Source organism: Pimephales promelas, chromosome 18 (genome assembly GCF_988280905.1).
Source record: "Pimephales promelas chromosome 18, fPimPro1.hap1.1, whole genome shotgun sequence".
Taxonomy (NCBI): domain Eukaryota; kingdom Metazoa; phylum Chordata; class Actinopteri; order Cypriniformes; family Leuciscidae; genus Pimephales; species Pimephales promelas.
In genome coordinates this window covers 3,171,909-3,192,396 of record NC_142786.1, presented here as the reverse complement: position 1 = coordinate 3,192,396, position 20,488 = coordinate 3,171,909, and the positions used below count along the sequence as shown (strand labels likewise).

At 36.5% G+C, this 20,488-nt stretch overlaps 3 protein-coding genes across 4 annotated transcripts in view; 2 read left to right on the top strand and 1 right to left on the bottom strand.

The window, feature by feature from the left end:
- LOC120483790 (E3 ubiquitin-protein ligase TRIM39) overlaps positions 1-20,488 on the bottom strand; it is a 210,250-nt gene that overhangs the window by 103,698 nt on the left and 86,064 nt on the right. The gene's annotated exons all lie outside the window — the stretch shown is intronic.
- Positions 644-8,906, top strand: zc3h12ab (zinc finger CCCH-type containing 12Ab). The gene is made up of 6 exons (XM_039678863.2): positions 644-803; positions 1,615-2,170; positions 4,480-4,619; positions 6,767-7,001; positions 7,094-7,194; positions 7,367-8,906. Exons 2-6 carry the CDS (start codon positions 1,650-1,652, stop codon positions 8,260-8,262), a joined length of 1,893 nt encoding a protein of 630 aa, XP_039534797.2. The 5' UTR covers positions 644-803; positions 1,615-1,649; the 3' UTR covers positions 8,263-8,906.
- On the top strand, positions 13,067-18,312 carry LOC120483459 (E3 ubiquitin-protein ligase TRIM39). 2 transcript variants are annotated; one of them, XM_089122572.1, is made up of 8 exons: positions 13,067-13,181; positions 13,574-13,662; positions 13,763-14,334; positions 14,447-14,542; positions 15,212-15,445; positions 15,532-15,670; positions 17,480-17,506; positions 17,647-18,312. In XM_089122572.1, the coding sequence occupies exons 2-8, from the start codon at positions 13,590-13,592 to the stop codon at positions 18,192-18,194; spliced, it is 1,689 nt and encodes a 562-aa protein (XP_088978698.1). In that variant the 5' UTR covers positions 13,067-13,181; positions 13,574-13,589; the 3' UTR covers positions 18,195-18,312. The 2 variants fall into 2 exon arrangements, with proteins under 2 accessions (XP_088978698.1, XP_088978697.1); XM_089122571.1 differs by having other exon boundaries at positions 17,471-17,506.

The window sequence follows — 20,488 nt, the reverse complement described above, 5'->3', positions numbered from 1 at the left end:
AATGGGATATTTAATTTTTAAATAAATATCCATTTACAATTGACATAAAATGTGTAATGTAAAATGTCACACTTCTCACAAAATGTCACATCTCGATGAAATTAAATTAATAAGAAGCACAGATAACCTTTTTTTTTATTTTGAACAAATTTTAACACATTTTACAGCTTCTTATTTTTCAAAGTTAATATTGTGTTTAAATAACGTATTCCTTTAAAAACAAAGATTTCACCCTTGTTTACGTTCAACATTTAGCTGTAGCATGTTCATTAAAATATAGGCTATTCCTTTAAAAAATATGAATAAAACTTTTCCAAAACACAGTTGATATCATTATAGGGTCTTTACTAAATGAAGAGAAATAATAATAAACGGAACAATTTCATAGGGGCCCCTCAACATCGGTTCTCGGGCCATAACAAACCGAATGAGGACAACTCAAAAATAAACGAATGCTCCTGAACACAACTCTCAAAATATATCATTATCACGATCTGTTTATAAGTTATAATTTCAAGGGTAATATTTATAAATCCAATTTAGACTGGATAAATATGCCAGTAAACACTACTATTATTCTTAATGGAGGAAAAAGAGAACTGTCTGGTAAAATCCAAAGGCCTCCGTGACGTCAACACGTGCGTGACTTACTTCCTGGTTTTGGTTTTCTAACATATAGGTGTGCCGAATCTCTCTTCAGCATATTGCGGCTGCTTTGAGTACATAAAGAGTGAAACTTATGGACGTATTAACTTAACTGCCATAAGACAGCAGCTCAAACACAGAGAGCAGATAAAGTAAAGGTTCGTATGACTTTTGTTCTCCTTGTAACGTTAACTGTTTTAACTTATTTATCTGTAACTTACGTTTAAGTACGATAGATTCGGAATTTGACTTTCCTAAGTTGTCATTGACATCTCTGATAGCGAACTCTTTAATGGCTACTTATTTTGTCAAGTAGTATGTAAAAATAAACTTTAAAACTTTTGTAAACAAAGTGATGAGGTCAAAAAGGGGGACAGAGCGCGTCCATGTGTTGGAATGCGGGAACGCGCAGCAAATGAAGAGAATTACGACTATGAAATAATGTGATGTCGGTGTTGTAGTGAAAATATATAAGACTAGATGAGTTTAGAAACGTACTATTTTTAAAATCTCTGTCAAGTCTAAAGTTTCACGTCTGAAGATGACATTTTCTGTTTAAAAGGTACAGTAACAGTTTAGATACATTGTTTTTTATAGCTTGTTGCTTAGATGTCACTGATTTAATTCATTTTTATGATTATTTATTAATATTTATACATTATAAGTTTTAATATAAATATACACTAATTATTTATAGAACTTACTCATTTTAATAAAATATTAAATGTTTGTCTTTATTTTAACCATATCAGAATTCTAGCTATTATAGTCATTTTTAATTGGTTTAAGATTCCTAATTAGATTCATAAATGTTGGAAATATCAGTCTGATTGCCACATAGTATTGCCATGTGATTTGTAGATGATACCTTAGTTCAGATTATTATTATTATAAGTTATAAATCAACATCTGAATTCACTATAAATGCTTAATTTATCTTATCTCTAACATTATGCTTTCTGTAAACAGGCGTGACTGACAAGGACGTTTTTCCAGATGAAGAGATGAGTGCTGAAATCGGCACCATCCCCACTTTACAATTGTATTTGGATTCCTTTTGGTCATCCAGCAGCGTAGGATCACACAAATCTGACGCAAACACCAACGCATGGGTGACGGCACCCGCGTCTCTGTACAAGCCTCCCGTTTTCTGTGACGCTAGAATGGACCCGGCTCATCCCAGCCCGACTCAAGATGAATCCTCAGAACTGGGGTCTGACTTTCAGACTCAGCTCGACCTGTTCCTCAAGCTGGGGTTTTCCCAAACGCAGGTCCGCGCCGCTTTCCTGAAACTCGGCCTCAGCGCAGACACCAACAGGGTTCTGGGCGAGCTGATACAGGCTGCTGGGGAATCTGAAGATAGAGAGGAATCTACAGCCTCCTCGGTGCTGGTTCCACGTGGGGACGGGTCCAGTAAGACCCAAAATCAAAGTGCTCCGGCAGTGTCAAGTGCTCCAGAAGAGCTGGTAGAGGATGAGGACGCACTCAGACCTATAGTCATTGATGGGTCTAATGTAGCCATGAGGTGAGTTTACCGTACATGACATGCTTTCAATGACACTACACCTTCCATCCTTTTCACTATTTACAGGAAATTTAAAGGCAATATTAATTTGGACAACCTGTTCATTTGTATCAAATGTTTAACACAGGACATTTTACATGTTAAAAATCATTAGATAACAGTTTTCCTAGAACTAGGACATATTGTTCTATTTAAGGCTGTATTTTCTTTACATTTTTTGAAATATTTTTAAAGGAGTTGTTCACTTTTAAAAAAAAACTTTTGCTGATAATTTACTCACCCCCATGTCATCCAAGATGTCCATGTCTTTCTTTCTTCAGTCGAAAAGAAATTAGGGTTTTTGATGAAGACATCCCAGGATTTTTCTCCATATAATGCACTTTACTGGTAACCAAACGGTTCAAGGTCCAAAATACAGTTTCAGTGCAAACTGCAAACTGTTCAAAGCGCTTTAAACGATTCCAGACGATGAATAAGGGTCTTATCTAGCGAAACGATCGCTCATTTAAAAAAAAAAAAAAGGTTTTATAAGCTCAAATGGTCGCCTTGCTCTGTTCTGTGATGCACGTTCGTGACTCTCCTGTTCAAACTCGTTCATCAAAATGAACCTTTTTTTCGTGTCATTTGGAACGAATTGACTCGGAAAAAGATTCGTTCATTTTGTTTTTTTTAATGAGCGATCGTTTCGCTTGATAAGACCCTTATTCATCGTCTGGAATCGTTTAAAGCGCTTTGAACAGTTTGCAGTTTGCACTGAAACTGTCTTTTGGACCTTGAACCGTTTGGTTCCCATTGAAGTCCATTATATGGAGAAAAATCCTGGAATGTTTTCATCAGAAACCTTAATTTATTTTCGACTATAGAAAGAAAGACATGGACATCTTGGATGACATGGGGGCGAGTAAATTATCATTATAGTTTTTTTAAAAGTGAACTACTCCTTTAAGTTTGCAATTTTTTTGCAATTTATAGCGTCATCAAATGGAATATCAAAAATGGTCTAGCAAAAAGTTGCACTGTTGGGCTAATGTTTTAATAGTGGCACACTTTTTGTTTTAATTATAGTTGGCTTTGTAAAATAGTTATGATAGAAAAATCAAGGAATTCTCATTACATCATGGCCAAGTCTGTTTGTTCACTGTAAAATAGATGATTAAAAATTAAGGGAACGATATTGAGAAATGTTTATCCTTTGTGCGGTAGTTTTGCTTTTTACAATCATTCAGTAATTTAATAAACCCCAGTGTTTCCTCACACACATTCCTAAAAATGTGCAAATCGAGTCCATTTCCTTCTGTTTTTGTGAATACAGAGATGTATTTGTGCTCATGTGAAGGGCAGCTTTATGAGTCATGACTGAATGCTTATTTCAGCACGTATATGTTTTTTTGGCAATGATGTAATGGGAAACAGATAAAAGTTATCGGACAGACCGAATGGTATTTGGACACTCCGCTCAACTAATTCTTTTCGTGGAATTTGTCGTAATGATTAATTCATTCCAAATGTCAGACCAGCAAATTAGGAAGTTATTTGGAGAAGTTCGATCATATGTTGCCAAAGCGAATTCACAGTATTTTTGTGATTCTTTGAAAATCCTCCCTTCCCTTTGTATTTCACCTGCATTTGCAAGTAGACTCCAGATTTGCCCCTGCAGGCTCCTGTACCTGTCATCAGTCAAGTATGCAAATAATCTTATATGCAAATAAGTGCCGTTTCCATTCCCCTCCCTTCCTTCTTTCTATCCTGAAGGAGAATATCTGTGAAAGGTACTTTGTGAAAATGAACAGGCCCGACTGCATTGCAACAGGTCGTCTGATTGGACGGCTCTGCCCACCTTTGTACTATTTTTGTTCCTGTAAATCAGACACTTTTTATGACCTCATTAAAACAGACAGTTTCCAATTGTTGATTTACAGTCTGGATTTAAACTTAAGTGGACTTATTTATCTAATTATATCTATTTTAAACAAATAACACTTGCACCAAGTCTGCCACTATCTAGAAGGAAGTATAACAACATTTAATTGAATGAACTTTAGCATTCCCCTTTGCTCAACTAGTAAGGAAAGAAAATAAACTGGTTTCTTCAGCAGATCTCATAATGTCTGTCGTTTATGTAGTTGATTTGCTCTAAAATAACCTTTAAATATGAAAAGTTTACTAGATAAAATGTTTTTGATATTCCTTGCTTGCAAGTAGCGTTGGATTGAAGTGCCTGCCGAATGAATTAATGTGTGCAGAACATGCAATACAATTTTATTATGCAAATTCAAACCTATTTTTTTTTTTTTTTAACTGTTTCTTAGCCACGGGAACAAGGAAGTTTTTTCCTGTCTGGGAATTCTGCTGGCAGTGAACTTTTTCCTGGAGCGGGGTCACGTTGACATCACAGTGTTTGTGCCTTCCTGGAGAAAAGAACAGCCGCGACCTGATGTACCCATCACAGGTGAGGGAAGGGGAATGCACCTGGTGTCAGGAACAATTCCTGCTGTCCAAAATTACATTCCCATAAGCAGTGTCTGTTTCCTCATTGCAACCAAATGGCAAACAAAGAGGAAACAGATCATGCCAATAGATAGCAAATAATGTATGAATGATTTTCAACTGAAGTTTACATGAAGCACTAGAAATGCAGTTCTGTTTTTTATTTCTGGTTTTAAACCCAATCAAATGCTAAGCGCTGGTGTTAAATAATAGAACTGGAAGTATGGGAAAACCCTAAAATGAGTAGCTATGTCATCAGATATATTGGCAAGTACCTTGGGTTTTTAAAACTTTCGTTACTTCCTCGTAAAACAAAGAAGGCCGCAGTTGAGCGGTGTAATAATGCGACCGCTGCTTTTGTACCAATGTACCAGCCTGCTTGCCAATCCCTCAATAAGTTTGACCCAGCTAGAGGGAAACAATGCAACTTTGTGGTTGTAGGAATAATACCGTGAAACCACGCAGTTGTGATGTTAATTTGGTCTCAACTGTTGCCATTTCACTATGCAAACATTGCATAAATGTATGTTTTAATTCCGGCTTCCTTTGAAATAAACTGTCGCTGTGTAAAGGGGCGCGTGCCCATTGGATATCACAAGCAAATTTAGATGTCAAGAATCCTTCTCACTTGGGGTGTTTGTTCCAGCTGGTCCAACAGTATAAATGAATACCAAGACCTGTTTAGTTTGAACAGTGTGTTCTAACATTGGCTGCAAATCAATAACAATATGTCAAAAAAATCAAATTATATTATGTTAATCTCATATGTCAATAGCAATATTGCCAATATGTCAAACTAATAACATGATATGCTGTTACTCTCGGGTCAATCAAATATGAATATTTTTACTGTGGACGTTATTTTGACAGACAAAAAACATAATTATTATATTGCAATAAAAAAGTTATAAAGCGATTTTAGAAGTCAGTATATTGTTTGTTTTATTTCCATATCACGAACATACTGTAAAAACCTATCCCTGGCTTACATTTCACAGAAATTCATCCGAGGTTCACAATAGCGTTGCTATTTTCAAAAACCTGCTCTGTATATTCAATTTGATTCAATTCAAATTTATTTGTATAGTGCTTTTCACAATATATATTGTTTCAAAGCAGCTTTACAGAAAGTGCATTTCAGAAATGTGCATGGAAAAATACATTTAGTTAATCATGTAATAATTTATATATAATTAAGCATATATATATTATACATATGCATTTATAGCCAATGCATACATGTCTTACTGTTTTTTCTTTAATAAAGGTAAAAACAATTGATTTTAGAAAGTGCAAACATGCATTTAGATGTTACTTCAAATTTAAAATGCTCCAATTTCTTATTACAAAAGGTCAGGCTGCATGACTAAATAGGTTCATTTTATTATTGGTCACATTTTTTATAATTGTACTAAGTTAAAGGGATAGTTCACTGTGAAATTTTTTTTTTTGGTATGTTTAATCTTACCTCAAGGGCATCCAAGATGTAGGTGTCTTTGTTTTCGCAGTATTTTAAATTTTGATATTTTTAGGTCAAACCGTTCTTGTCTGTCAGTCATATAATGGAGGTCTATGGTCACCACCTCAAAGAGCATGCACAGAGAAGTCCAAATTAAACATGATTTAATGACTCATAAATGTAAGTACACATCGATGGCCTAAGACACGAAACGAGCGGTTTGTGTGAGGAAACAAACAGTATTTATATCGTTTTACCTCTTGTTACCACACCCACAAAGCGCCCGCGCCCTCAAATCACTTGGACGTGGCTATGATTACAAAAGGTAAAAACTATATAAATACTGTTCGTTTTCTCAGACAAACCGCTCGTTTCGTGTCTTAGGCCATCACGAGTCATTAAATCATGTTTAATTTGGACTTCTCTGTGCTTGCTCTTTGAGGTGGTGACCATAGACCTCCATTATATGACTGACAGACCTAAAAATATCAAAATTGAAAATAATGTGGAAACAAACACTTCTACATCTTGGATGCCGTAAGAGAAAACATACCAAAAATTAATTTCAAAGTGAACTATCACTTTAAAGCATCAAAATGACTGCCCTAACTGTGACACTTATTTAAAATTTCCTGAATGTTTTTCTTCAGATCAGCACATTCTGCGGGAATTAGAACGGAGGAAGCTCTTGGTGTTCACACCATCCAGAAGGGTGGCCGGAAAACGAGTGGTTTGCTATGATGACCGTTTCATCGTGAAGCTGGCCTACGAATCCGACGGCATCATTGTGTCCAATGACACCTACCGAGATCTGCAAGGAGAGCGTCCTGAGTGGAAGCGTTTTATAGAGGAGAGGCTTCTGATGTACTCGTTTGTCAATGACAAGTAAGCGCTGTTGCATTTTGGTAACTACAGCATATGTCAAGCTGTTTAATAAAAGCCCTGCTGCTAATTAATTCCAATTTGCTTTTTTGTAGGTTTATGCCTCCAGATGACCCTTTGGGAAGACATGGACCCACCCTCGACAACTTCCTGAGAAAGAACCCACGTGTACCCAAGAAACAGCCCTGTCCTTATGGTGAGAATTTTGTTTTTCTGGCTTGACACTGTACAATCACTAGTGTGTTCACATGATGGCCTTGTGGTCACATGTTGGTGTAATTATCATTTTTAGTTGCTAAGCCCAATGGTGCATTCATTTGATTTGATTATTTGTCAACAAGAATTAAACTCTCCAATTTTCAATGCAGGAAAGAAGTGCACTTACGGATTCAAGTGCAAGTTCAATCATCCGGAGCGAACCAAACAATCCCAACGTGCCCTGGCCGACGAGCTTCGGGAGAAAGCCAAAATTTCGTCCCCACCGCACAAACCTCAGCCGCTTTCCAGTCAAAATCCGTCTCTGGAGGAAGTTATGGAACAGAAACTGTCCCTCGACGTGTGCGAATCTTCCAAGAAGAGTTACGCCAGTGAAAATGTCCTTGTCATTAAAGGAGCCCCCCAGCTAACGCAAAGGAAGTTTCCTTCGAAAAAAGAACGTCGGCATTCGCCAACAAGCCTAGATACTTTTACCAACGGATCTCAAGAGTGTATGGATTCTGGCTTGGGTTCCTACGAATGCCATTCTCATGAAGCCCCTCATTGTGAACGGAAGTCCAAACCATCCAGCGGTGGGCGGCATCTCTACGTTCTGGCCAATAGCCAACCCTGCAGTTGCTGTTCCTACCAATCCCTGAGAGCCGGAGGAGCCGGTCAGCACCACAGCAGCTCACCAAACCCGGCTTACGGTCAACCCCGCTATCACTCCTACGGCGGAGGTCCAATTTACCCTCCCGCCAACATGTCCCAGTATTCATTCCCACACAGCAGAGGGCCTCCTCCCCACCAGGGCTACTGGTCCGACCATTATAGTGGCTATCCTCCGGCATCCCACAATGGCATGCAGCCGGAGAGAGGGCATGGACACTGGTCCCCTTCCAATCACAGTCCTCAGTGGTCCGAACGGGAGCAAGTGAGGAAGAAATTACTCGCAATTTTCAATGCACGTTTGGTGGACAGGGCCATGGACATGTTCCCATATCTCCTCGACCCACAAAGACTTGCAGCAGAGATTTTGACCCTTCAGTCTCAGGATGGGGCTTTATGATTTTTGTTGAAAGACTAGATAAGACAAAGATTCAGGCACCAAGATCTCAACCTCAACCACAAGTGATTTCATCCGAGCCGTGTAATGCAGTGTAGCTCCACCCAAAGTGAAATCTCATTGGTCAAAAATACCTAATATTTACTTTTAAAAAAAATTGTCAGGACATGTTTTGAAATGAAATAATTAGTTTAATGTCCGCATAGCTTAAACGTACTGTACAATGATGCTTTAATAGATATTTTATCTTTCTCATGAAATGGACTCAATTCAAGCCAAGATTTATTTCTGTTGTATTTTTAATATTATTTGACGGATAACTATGGGAATTCACTATTAGTTGTATTAAAAGGGTTTTTTTACCCTTTTGCTATGGTTCTCAGTATCAGCCTTGATATTATTTTCACAAAAGATACAATTTTATTTAATAATGGCATGAGTTTTTGTGTGTGTGTGTGTGTGTGTTTGAAGTGTTATTGTTTATGGACTGCACTACCATATGGTTGAACGTGTTGGCACCATGTGCCGTATCTGATGCTTGTTAAGCAGAACTACCAGAGAGGTAGAAGAGTACGCACCCTTTGGTGTATTTTCCCATTTTAATAAGTGCCAAAGCATGCAATCTTGTAAGTTCTCAAAGGTAAATGCCAAACGCGTGAAATAAGATGCTTTTGGTGCCTGTGTTATTTTGTATTTGAACTGTTTAGATTTTAAAAAGGGAGTCTGCAATATTGAGTAGGCAATTTTTTGCCATTGTTTCATTTACTGGCATATCATATCTTATGTCTTTGCATTTTATCCTGTATCTCATATTATGAAAAGTGCCATATTTATGTACACATATCAGTCTTTGACTTTTATTAAAAGTCTTGTCTGTTCAAGTTGGACGTCTTACATGTGTTGTTCATCTGTGTGAGTGTGTGAACTAACATACTTCATAACAAGTTTGAGCAGACCTTTAGAAGCATTCCTGCTGCAGTTGACGGCTTCATCTGTGAAGGATGCATTCACATAAATCACTGTTCCCTTCTAAGAAAGCACCTATATGTGAACGCTATATATAACACAGACAGCACAGATAGTTTCACACCACCTAAGCAAAGAAACCACATGCAAACCATTTTGCCTTGATGATAATAGATAGTAATTGCCTAGATGCCTAGTAGAGAATAATGCTGTTTCGGTTATGATGACTCTTTAAGTGTTTGGCATGGTAGTGGATATTGGAAATTTGATATGTTTGGTCTTGGTGGTATCAGCTGTGCCCTATAGAGAATGCTGTGATTGTAAGCGGGTAAGTTACCCATCAGTCTGCGGCTCTGCGCCATGTAGAGTTTCATGAAACAACTTTGGATTTGACAAGATCTACTATTTGCCTAAATTTTTCACTTGCAAATGATACTTTTCACATAAAATCTGGTGGAATTTCTCAACATCAGTAATATTATTGACTATTCCTAATCATAAAGAACAACTTGACTTGTTTATTTTACTACATTTCGTGAATCTAGAGATGGTTGCAATCCAGAAACTCATGAAAGATGGTGTCAAGCCTCACTGATCAGATTAAAACTAATATTATTCTACTGTCAATTCTTTGTACAAATCTTTCAGACAAAAATTAAATATTGTAACATTAAATGAGTGAAACATTTTAATTAAGATAAATTAAGAGCTATCTTCAATATGAGAAAATACCCTTCATGCACATTGAAAAGCTTCTTATTCCTCTGAACTTTGACTTCTGAAATATACTGATAAAACCTGACATGAAATAAAGGGACATATAGTCTTTTAAAATATCTATGTTATTAAATTTTTTTTTGCATACGTTTTAGAAGTTGCAGTGAAATATATAAATAAAATAACACTGTAAAGGTCATATATAAGTGGTTTAACAGATGAAGGGGAAAACTGCCAATTAGAAAAACAAACATGTTAGGCTAAAGAATTATGTATTTTGTATAGGGTTTATTGACTAATTATTTTTTTTAATAGGAAAAATACAAACCACTCCACAGAAGCATAGGCGTCAGAAAAGGACACACACGTGCAGAGCTGTAGATGTCCTTGATAGATACACGTAATCAGAGGCCTTTTGGGTGAAAGAGGATTTCAGAGGAACTTTATTGAGAGGGAAATAAAAATATGCGAGTCATTTTCCAGATTTAATTTAGTATAGGCCTACATTAATATGATTATCATGTGATGTGCTTCTTTCGGGAATGACAGTCGTCATACACCGGAGTAATGATACATCTTTTTTCTAGTTTCAGTGGTTCAGACAGAGGCGTCATGAGAGAGATCATGTCTCTAATGCACATGGTCATTGGACTTCCCCAAAAGTATGAAATCAATCTTCATTTTTTTTGTGTGTTTAATATAGGCTCATGTGCTGCTGACAGAACTCTCAAATATGATTAAAAAAACCCACAGTGGTATTTTGAACTGAACTGTCTGCTATCTTACAAATATTCCCACACTTTACCTTGTCTAAACTATTGTTTTGCGAAGTACGTAAGTGTTAGTGTTGTGTGTTAATGCATAATTGCTTTCATTTTTTTGTGACTACAAATCCTGCAAGTGGAAACTCATGTAAAATGGTCAAATATCAAACGTTAAAGATCAGTCTTTTGGTCTAAGAGCCAGTAACAACACCTACATTTACAGACATTATTTTTCTAGCACAGCGCTCTTATCTCCCTGAGCTCACCATGAAGGGGATGTACCGAAGTTTCCTCTGCAGATCATATGGATCCTAATCACAGTAATTTTCAGTAATCAGAAATGCTGTGGTGTAGAGATTTTTTTTAAACATGGTTTCTCATCTCTTGTTTCAGTCTTTGGAATTTAGCTTTTTTTCTTATACTGTAAAATCTCTGTAAACACTCGTGGATAGCTGGAAAGACCATCTAACTTCAGTTATTAGTATCAACCCAGAACACATTCACTATCTGCACTTCATCACAATCATTAGATGTGTAGCCTATCTACCCTGCCTGTGCTCTCACTGACCTTCAGGATGGACTGATGTGACTCAAGTATCGACTCATGAGTCATGACTTTATTTTCCATGCAAGTAAGCTCAACAAACAAACTGATGACTGAATCACATCTCTGCAGAAAACCATCCTGGCATTTTTGTGACATCTAGATTTTATCTTATAGGCCCACATGACTGTCATTAATGTTTGCTGTCAAATAGAGCAAATTAGATACTGCAGTAGATACAATAAAAAGCCATTCAGGCATTCTCAGGCACACAGAAGATTATGAAGCTCAGTGATTGATTCATAGCTAAAACCGAAGCGACTCTGAAGGATTGACCTGAATGAACAAATCCTATAGTAACTTTATAGGATAAAATATTCAAAATATGAAAATCTAAGAAGGGGGGCCAAAAGAGTAGGCCTATATATAATACGTATTGTAAATGTTTCAAGCAAGTCACAAGATGATGCAGAAAATGTGGACAGATATGTAAATGTTTAAAAAAAATATTATCAAGACTATTTTTAAAGGAAAAAGTGGACTAACCGTTTGCCAATTTAACAACTTAATGGATATTCTTAAAGCAAATTGGATTGAATTTGCCCAACTCTGTGTGTACTAAACTATAAATAACTAATTGATATCAAAAAGAAAAAAATATAAAATTATGTCTTAAAAAAATTGCAACACATCTGACATAACTGTTATATCTCTCAACATTAACATGTAGAAAGTACTTGGGTGTAAAAAACAAAAAACACAGAAAATATTCTCTACTTATGCAACAATTACAATTGGCAGTGCCACCTGCAGGCACAGTGGGGAATAACAGTATTAATACATACCTGTTACATATCAAAAACACTGGTAACAGCAGTCATTGTGAGAGAATGGTGACCTCTACTGGAGATTTTTGGAAATGACTGCTTTTTGTGTGAAATAGAAAGGAATCAAAGGTCATATTTTTAATGTGTTTATAAATCTCTCATTACTCTATTAATATCTAGAGTATCTTCTTAAATGACTACAATAGCTTGCAGATGCATAATGCATTTTTTTTTGGCATTGTCACATGAACCATTGTGGAAATTATTTTTCCGTATGCAGTTCAAATACAGCAAAACAGTTATATCATAGGGAAGACCCACTGTCTAACTTTGAACAGTCCTAGAAGTTGTCCCAGTTGATGGTTAGAAGTTTAACGGCCTTTGTTCTGGAAGCTGATTACAGATACATAGCCTACATTGGACTATGACCTTACTGTAGATTAGTCAAACTGGAATAAGTTGAACAGAACAAACATGTCAAATACTCAACAAACTTGATTTTTTTTACTGCACTGAAATGGTTTCAGAATTGTATGAAAATTATGTCATTTGATTGGTTGCAAAGAAAACTTTGTGTGTTTCTGTCATTTTGTTGCACACAACATAACTAAAGCAGAGTTTCTCAGCTCTGGCTCGATCCACTTTCCTGCAGAATTTATCTTAAATCCCGATCAAACCTGGCTGCCTCTTTCAACTAATCCTGAACATGTTTACATTTCTTGATTTTTTGTTTCTTTAATTCTAAATAGCGTAGCTCAACTGTGATTTAAAATAAGTAGCCTATGTTTCCCCACCATCAATGAATTTAAAACACAATTAAAGAGCGTAAGAGCAATGGCAGAATCTTCACCAAAAGGAAGAGAAACCAGGGTAAATACTAAATAGCATAGACATAAGACTATCCCTGCAAATGTAAACGTGTGAATACCTTCTCTTACTGTCTATGGTGAATACATGAGGAGCTCTGACGTCACTAGTTCAGAGAGAGATTCAGAGAAAGTGAAACTGATCCAATATGGACGCCTGAAACGATCAACCTCTTTAAACAACAGAATATTTACTGATCTGTTCAAAGAGTGTTGTAGACACATCTGATACTCACAGGTAAGAGATAGAAATATAAGAGAGATTGTGCTGAACAGGTTTAATGGAAGTGATCTGGTTTATAGGTTAATGTCAAACTGGAATAAGTTGAACAGAACCAGGTTTAAGCATGTCAATTACTAAACAACTTTATTTCACTGCACTGAAATGGTATTTTAAATCATTTGATTTGACTGACATTTGATGTTAGTTTGGTGTTTTTCACACACAATATAAAACCGGAGAGAATCAGGAAGTAAATTACTCGCAGACAGACAGACCTGCTGAGCAGGTGAAACTTTACATTAAACAAGTCATAAAACACGTCTGTTTATTATGTGGAGATAATTAATAATTTGATCTTTTCTAATAAGAAATGCCTAGTTTAGTTTGTTGTGATTTGTCTTGACAAGGCTTTAGAGACGAGCAATGGCAGAATCGCCATCATTATCATCAAAAGGAAGAGAGACTTGGAGAGGGAGTATAACAAGTTTACCTCCAGGTAAACAGAAAATTAGAGAATTGCTGCATGACTTCCAAAATATTTCCCTTATGGAAAACATTATGTAATAGGTGACTATTGACTATTTTGTTCTCTCCAGCGATGTCTTCCTCCAGCGGTTCACTGACTGAGGATCTTCAGTGCTCGATATGTCTGGACGTGTTCACTGATCCAGTCAGCACTCCATGTGGACACAACTTCTGCAAGACCTGTCTGAATAAGTGCTGGGACAACAGCCAGACCTGCAACTGTCCATATTGTAAAGAAACATTCAAGCACAGACCTGATCTCAAGATCAACACCACACTCCGAGAGATCGCAGATCACTATAAAAAGAAAAGTCCTGAGAAAAAAGCTGAAGTTGTGAAAAAAGCTGAAGTTGTGTGTGACGTCTGTGAGGACAGAAAGCAGAAAGCCCTGAAGTCGTGTCTGGTGTGTCAGAGCTCTTACTGTGAAACTCACCTGGAGCCTCATCTGAGAGTGGCAGGTTTAAAGAAACACAAACTGATCAATCCTGTGAATAATCTGGAGGACTATATATGTCAGAAACACGAGAGACCTCTGGAGCTGTTCTGTAGAGATGATCAGACGTGTGTGTGTCCGATGTGTGCTTTGGAAGACCACAAGAACCACAACACTGTTCCTCTAGAAGAGGAGAGTGAAGAGAAGAAGGTAGAAGTTCCTGACAAACTGATTTTAAATGGCTCTTATCATGAGGATCACATGTTCTTTAATATATAAATGAATCAGTTATGAAAGCATATTATGTGTTCTCTGTCTATAGACTCAACTGATGAAGACACAGAAAGACACACAGCAGGAGATCCAGGACAGAATCAAGAAGATTCAAGACGTCAAACACTCAGCAGAAGTCAGAAAAGTGAGTTTAAAAGAATTCAATTTGACTTATTTAATTTAGTGCTGGGCAACCATATATTGCAATTAATCGCATCCAAAATAAAAGTTTTTGTTTACATTATTATATGTGTGTGTACTGTGTATAATTATTTTTATTTTTAATATTAATACTATATATAAATAAACACATATGCATGTATGACATATTTGCATGTATATACTCTGTATGTATTCATACATTAATTTTTCTTAAACATATACATCTGCGTGTGTATATATACAAAATAATTAAACACAGTACACACACATATATTATGTAAACAGAAACTTTTATTTGGATGCGATTAGTCGTTGTTCAGCACTAAATGAAGGTTCGGGAGGAGCCTAAACACTCAGTCCTGTCAATCATCATTATGAGCATATAAGCAGCAGACACGTCATCTCATTGACAGATTCTTCTCCTCCTCTTGTTGTTGTATAATTGTTGTATAAAAGCAGTTTCACACTCTGATCACACACTGTGATTCCCTGATCACTTAGTAAAGTAATTACACATCTCTCCTCAACAAGACACATGATTTGAGGAATCATTCAGTGCAAACGCTGCAGAATGAGGGATTTTGAAAACACTGAAAAATATGAGAAATAATAACAGTGATCAAACGTCCACTAATAATGTGTTGTTGATCAGAGAAACACAGAGAAGGAGAAAGCAGCCCGTGTGGAGCTCTTCACTGATCTCATCCGCTCCATTGAGAGATGTCAGACTGAACTGCTGGAGATGATGGAGGAGCAGCAGAAAGCAGCAGAGAAACAGGAGGAAGAGCTCATTGAAGAGCTGGAGCAGGAGATCACTGAGCTAAAGATGAGAAACACTGAGCTGGAGCAGCTCTCACACACTGAAGATCACCTCCACCTCCTACAGGTCAGTCAACATCTCTCTGATCAATGATAATGACACCAGAACACTCCCCATGCTGAAGGATTTCTCCTCTCTCTCTCCTGCTGTAGATTTACTCGTCCCTGTGCAGCTCCACAAACACCAGGAACTGGTCTGAGATCAGTGTGAAGACTGATGAGAGTCTGGAGAGTCTGAGGACAGCTCTGACTAAACTGCAGGACTCTCTACAGGAGAAACTCACACACACCGGTACAGCAATATCAAACACACCGTACACATACATATATTTATCATCTTTATATCAGGACTGAAAACTCAGACATTCAGAGAGAGACTCACACAATTGACACTCAAGCATTCACTCGCACATCCATATTCACACACAGTGAAAAAACATTGCGGAGCGAAGAGGACACGGACAGACAAGAAAGAGCAGGTTACTTTACTATATGAAACAAAGTCTTAGCTTTCAAATATTGTAAGTTTTATTAAGAAATTCAAACAATAAATACCGTTTTGGCGTGAGATATTGCTGTCGCCTCAGTTCAAGTGGCACATGATCCGATCATCTCTTCCTCTTCACTGCTAGATACAGAACAAAACACACATGAATGACATCAGAGGTGTTGAAAGAACCAGAACAACTTCTGAAATGTGTCATATCTCTGATTGTCACGTAACATTTACCTCAGAAAGACATTGGTCCAGTAGTTTGTGAGAAGATGTACTCTAGACAGGAGCAAAAAAGCACTATATGAATTATATTTTTACTCTAATACCATTAAAATGTTTTATTATAACTTTATTATTATTAAAACTTCCTAAAATGCAGTTGTACACAAACCAGTTGTTAATTAACTTTTAATAATAATGTACTAGTTGACAGGGTTCCTTGTATAGTTCACAACATTAGTTGAGAGATTTTTTCCTTGAGAAAAATTAACCATATCCTTGTATAGATATTAAATCAAGATCAAAATCGAATCGTGAAATTTTGGTCAGTACCACTCCCTCAAATTCTCACTCATGAACTCAAAAGTTCTTGCCCTGTTTTTATATAGTAAACAGCATCAGTGTTGAAGAATGAGTGATCAAGCTTAAATAAGAGAAGTGTGTGTTCATGTGTGTTACAGGGACTGTAAGCAAACTTAATAAATGAGAGAGATGAGAGTTAGTAGTTACTCAAGCACTCCTCTGTTTTCTGAGGATAAATGTTGAATTTCAGAGTCTTTAAGACTTTAAATCACAGGATTGATAAATGTATTGAAAAAAATATAAATACATATAAGTAATACATATAAATACTTTATATTTGAAAACAAATCACAATTAATAAGTAAATAGATAGAGAAACAAAACCTAAGAATGTGCACAAATGCTCTAATTCTTTCACACAACTGGCTGAACTCAGGTCAGTATCTCAGGTAAATGACTCCGGTAAGTGATACTCTAATGGACTTCTTTATGTCATAAGAAAATTATTAATGAAATAGATAACCAACTGAAACAAATTAATTGGAGATTAAAGCATGACATGACATTTTATGAATTTAACTAACTTTAACAATAAACAAGAGAGAGAGTTAGTGTTAGTGTTAGGACGCTGCGGTTTTCATGGTAACTCTTCTCTCTCGACTGCCACCCAGAATTTAGATAACGCAGCTCAACTGTTCAATGCAAACTCATTATAATACGTTTCATATTTAATATTTTCTCATAAACAGTTGTTTGCAAATCAATTTAGCAGAGAATCATTTTAAATGTTTCACCAAAACCACAAAAGCAGAAAATCAAGTGAATAGACATCATGTGTTTAAGAGACAGATTTGATCTTCATGAGAAGAGGATGTGTGTGAAATATCAGGCCTGAATCTCCAACAGCTTACAGTGCTAAAACACACACACACACACACACACACACACACACACACACACACTGATCAGATAAAACATGATGTTGTTCATAATTCTTTAAATATAACCTTAAATATTGTCTATAATTGCACTCATAAACATGTGAAAGATCTGCTGATGTTTTCTTGTCTTTAGTCTCTACAGAAGTGAAGAGGAGACAGCAGTATGCAGGTACAGTGTGTGTCTGACCTACACTAGATTACATTCAGATACTCACAGCTTCATCACTGACCGACAGTATGATCACACACTCATTACATATTACACACATCAGCACTAAAGTCTGTGATTCATATTGTCTGTTTCCTCAGTGGATGTGACTCTGGATCCTGATACAGCTCATCCTAAACTCATCCTGTCTGATGATGGAAAACAAGTGAGACATGGAGACATTACACAGAAACTCCCAAACACACCACAGAGATTTGATGCATGTGTAAATGTCCTGGGAAAGGAGGGATTCTCCTCAGGGAGATTTTATTTTGAGGTGCAGGTGAAGGGAAAGACTGCCTGGGATTTAGGAGTGGTCAGAGAATCCATTAACAGGAAGGGAGAGATTACACTGAGTCCCAGTGATGGATACTGGACTGTGTGGCTGAGGAATGGGAATGAATATAAAGCCTTAGCTGATCCTCGTGTCTCTCTGTGTGTGAGAGTGAAGCCGCAGCGGGTCGGTGTGTTTGTGGATTATGAGGAGGGTCTGATCTCCTTTTATGATGTGGAGTCCAGCTCTCATCTCTACTCTTTCACTCATCAGTCTTTCACTGGGAAACTCTATCCATATTTTTGCCCAGGCCGTAATGATGGAGGTAAAAACTCAACTCCACTGATCATCACACCTGTCAAACACAATCAATGAATTTACACCCCTAATATGAAATAGATGAAAATAATAATCTTTATAACTAAATCTATATGCTATAATTATATTGTAATATAAAATATAATGCTTGTTCAATAAATGATTTTTTCAAGAATATTTGTTTCATAATTTAATGTTCTATTTTTTGTCCCATGTCAAAGTGAAACTATCTGTAAATCTTAACATAAAAACCAAATTATAGTAACCATGATCAATTATTGTATCAAGACTGTTTCTAACATCTCAAAACAAAATGTTCTGTGATATTACAGTGGTACATCAGATGGTAATACCTTGATATGATAGAACTGTATGATTATTCATATATAAGTGCATGTACATTATATTTCGAGTTAAAAAGACATGGTATTATGATGGTTATGTTAAAAAATAAACAAACATGGCATTACCGTGGAACTCAAATATGAACAACATGGCAAAACCAGGGTAATATTTCCTCAAGACTAGAAAAGAATAGTTTAAGCCAAGTTAAGTTCAATAGACACATTTTAACACATTTTTTAATAGACGCATATAGACACACATCAGTTTCCTTTGAATGCTTTATAAAATGATACAGTTGGCATATCTTTAAATAAAATTAACTGTTAATGTTGCTTAAAGTAAGTAGAGACAAATCTGAAACCTTTTAAAAAAAAACCTTTTTAAACTAATATTTTTCAATGTCTGAGATTTTTTTTTTTCAAGAGTCGTTTGTGAGACAGTCATTGTGAGAGGATGGCGTCCTCTGCTGGACACTTTTTGGAAATGACGCTTCTTGTCTTCAGTGGATATAAAAAAAAACTATTAAACAAATGGATGGTTTTTGTGATGTAAAAAATGTATCAAAAAAAACTTTTGCACATTTAATGTAAAAATTACAACCTATGCAATGCTACTGAAAACCAAAGTGACATATGTTAGAGAAAAAAGGTAGGTAACTAATAAGAATAATAAAAACTTAAATGACCTGCTGAAGTTTGCACTCCCCTGAAATAATACTTAGTTGAAACACTCTTTGGTTTTATTACTCAGTCTGTTTGGAAAGGAGTCTATCAGCTCGTCACATCTTGATTCAGGAATATTTTCCCACTTTTCTTCTCAAACATGATCTGTTAAATTGCTAAGTCATCTCTTGTGAAAGGTCATCTGTGACCTGGTCGATCTGAAGAGTTTCAATAGGATTGAGGTCTGGACACTGGCTCGGTCATTACAAAACATTCATCTTTTTTACTGAAGTCTTTCTTTTCCTGATTTAGATGTGGGTTTCGGGTCATTGTCGTGCTGAAAGTTGAAAGTCCTCTTTATTTTCAGCGGTGTCTAAATCGACTGGTACTTGGAGCTCCTCATGATTCCCTCCATCTTCACTAAATCCTCAGTTCCAGCTGAAGAAAAGCAGTCTCAAAGCTCAACGCTGCGTCTCAACGCTTCACTGAGGGTCTGCTGTTCTGTTAATCTTCTGCTGTGTTGATTTTGGGACAAATATACCTTTTACAAATTTGGCAAAAAAGTTCAATCTTGGTCTCATCAGAGCAACACATTTTCTTATGTTTCCTATATTTTTGCATGGTTTAACTGGGCTTGGATGTTTTTTTAATCAGAAAAGGTTTGCGTCTCCCATAGCCCAGACAGAGGGAGAAAACAGGAGATAGTGTCACATGTAGGAGAAACCAGAACTTGACAGAAAGAGCTGCAACTCTTCATGTTTGCTTCATGTTTGAGAGTCTCCATGACCAGTTCCCGTATGAAATAAACATATACAGCATCCATAAATCTTCCTTACTGTAATTGGCCAGAATTACCTTCTGTGTTTCATGTAAGCCCAATACACTCGACTTAGGATTATGGCCACTTTCATACTAAATAGCATACAAACAACTTGTAGGGGATTTTTGTGTCATTTATGAATACTGTAAAAAGTCTTATATGAGTTTTACATGACAAAAGTATTGGTGTATGGCATTAGTAGAAAATAACCGATATTCATATAAAAATCATTTAAAGTTCTTATATTGAATCATATGCTAGTCAAATTAAAGTCATGTAGGATTTATACACATTTTGTGTCATTTGTTTATACGTGTTTCATCCAGATTTCATGTTTTGATGACCAACATCATGTAGAGATGCTTTGGTGAGTGTGTAAATTGTACAGTGCAGAAGCTGGTTCGAGGATGTACTGTCGTCATATCTCTGACCTTTATGAGGACTGTTCATTTTCCTTCAGGATTAGAAAGAGCAGTTGACAGCAATGACATCGAGAGATGTCTATTTACATTCATTGTGAACTG

Excerpts from the sequence above, each read along its gene's own strand:
- zc3h12ab (XM_039678863.2), top strand. The coding sequence starts at position 1,650 with ATGAGTGCTGAAATCGGCACCATCCCCACTTTACAATTGTATTTGGAT. Across the intron at positions 2,171-4,479 it reads GGGTCTAATGTAGCCATGAG|CCACGGGAACAAGGAAGTTT; the intron begins GTGAGTTTACCG and ends ACTGTTTCTTAG. Across the intron at positions 7,002-7,093 it reads TACTCGTTTGTCAATGACAA|GTTTATGCCTCCAGATGACC; the intron begins GTAAGCGCTGTT and ends GCTTTTTTGTAG.
- LOC120483459 (XM_089122571.1), top strand. The coding sequence starts at position 13,590 with ATGGCAGAATCGCCATCATTATCATCAAAAGGAAGAGAGACTTGGAGA. Across the intron at positions 14,335-14,446 it reads AGGAGAGTGAAGAGAAGAAG|ACTCAACTGATGAAGACACA; the intron begins GTAGAAGTTCCT and ends CTCTGTCTATAG. Across the intron at positions 17,507-17,646 it reads GAGGAGACAGCAGTATGCAG|TGGATGTGACTCTGGATCCT; the intron begins GTACAGTGTGTG and ends CTGTTTCCTCAG.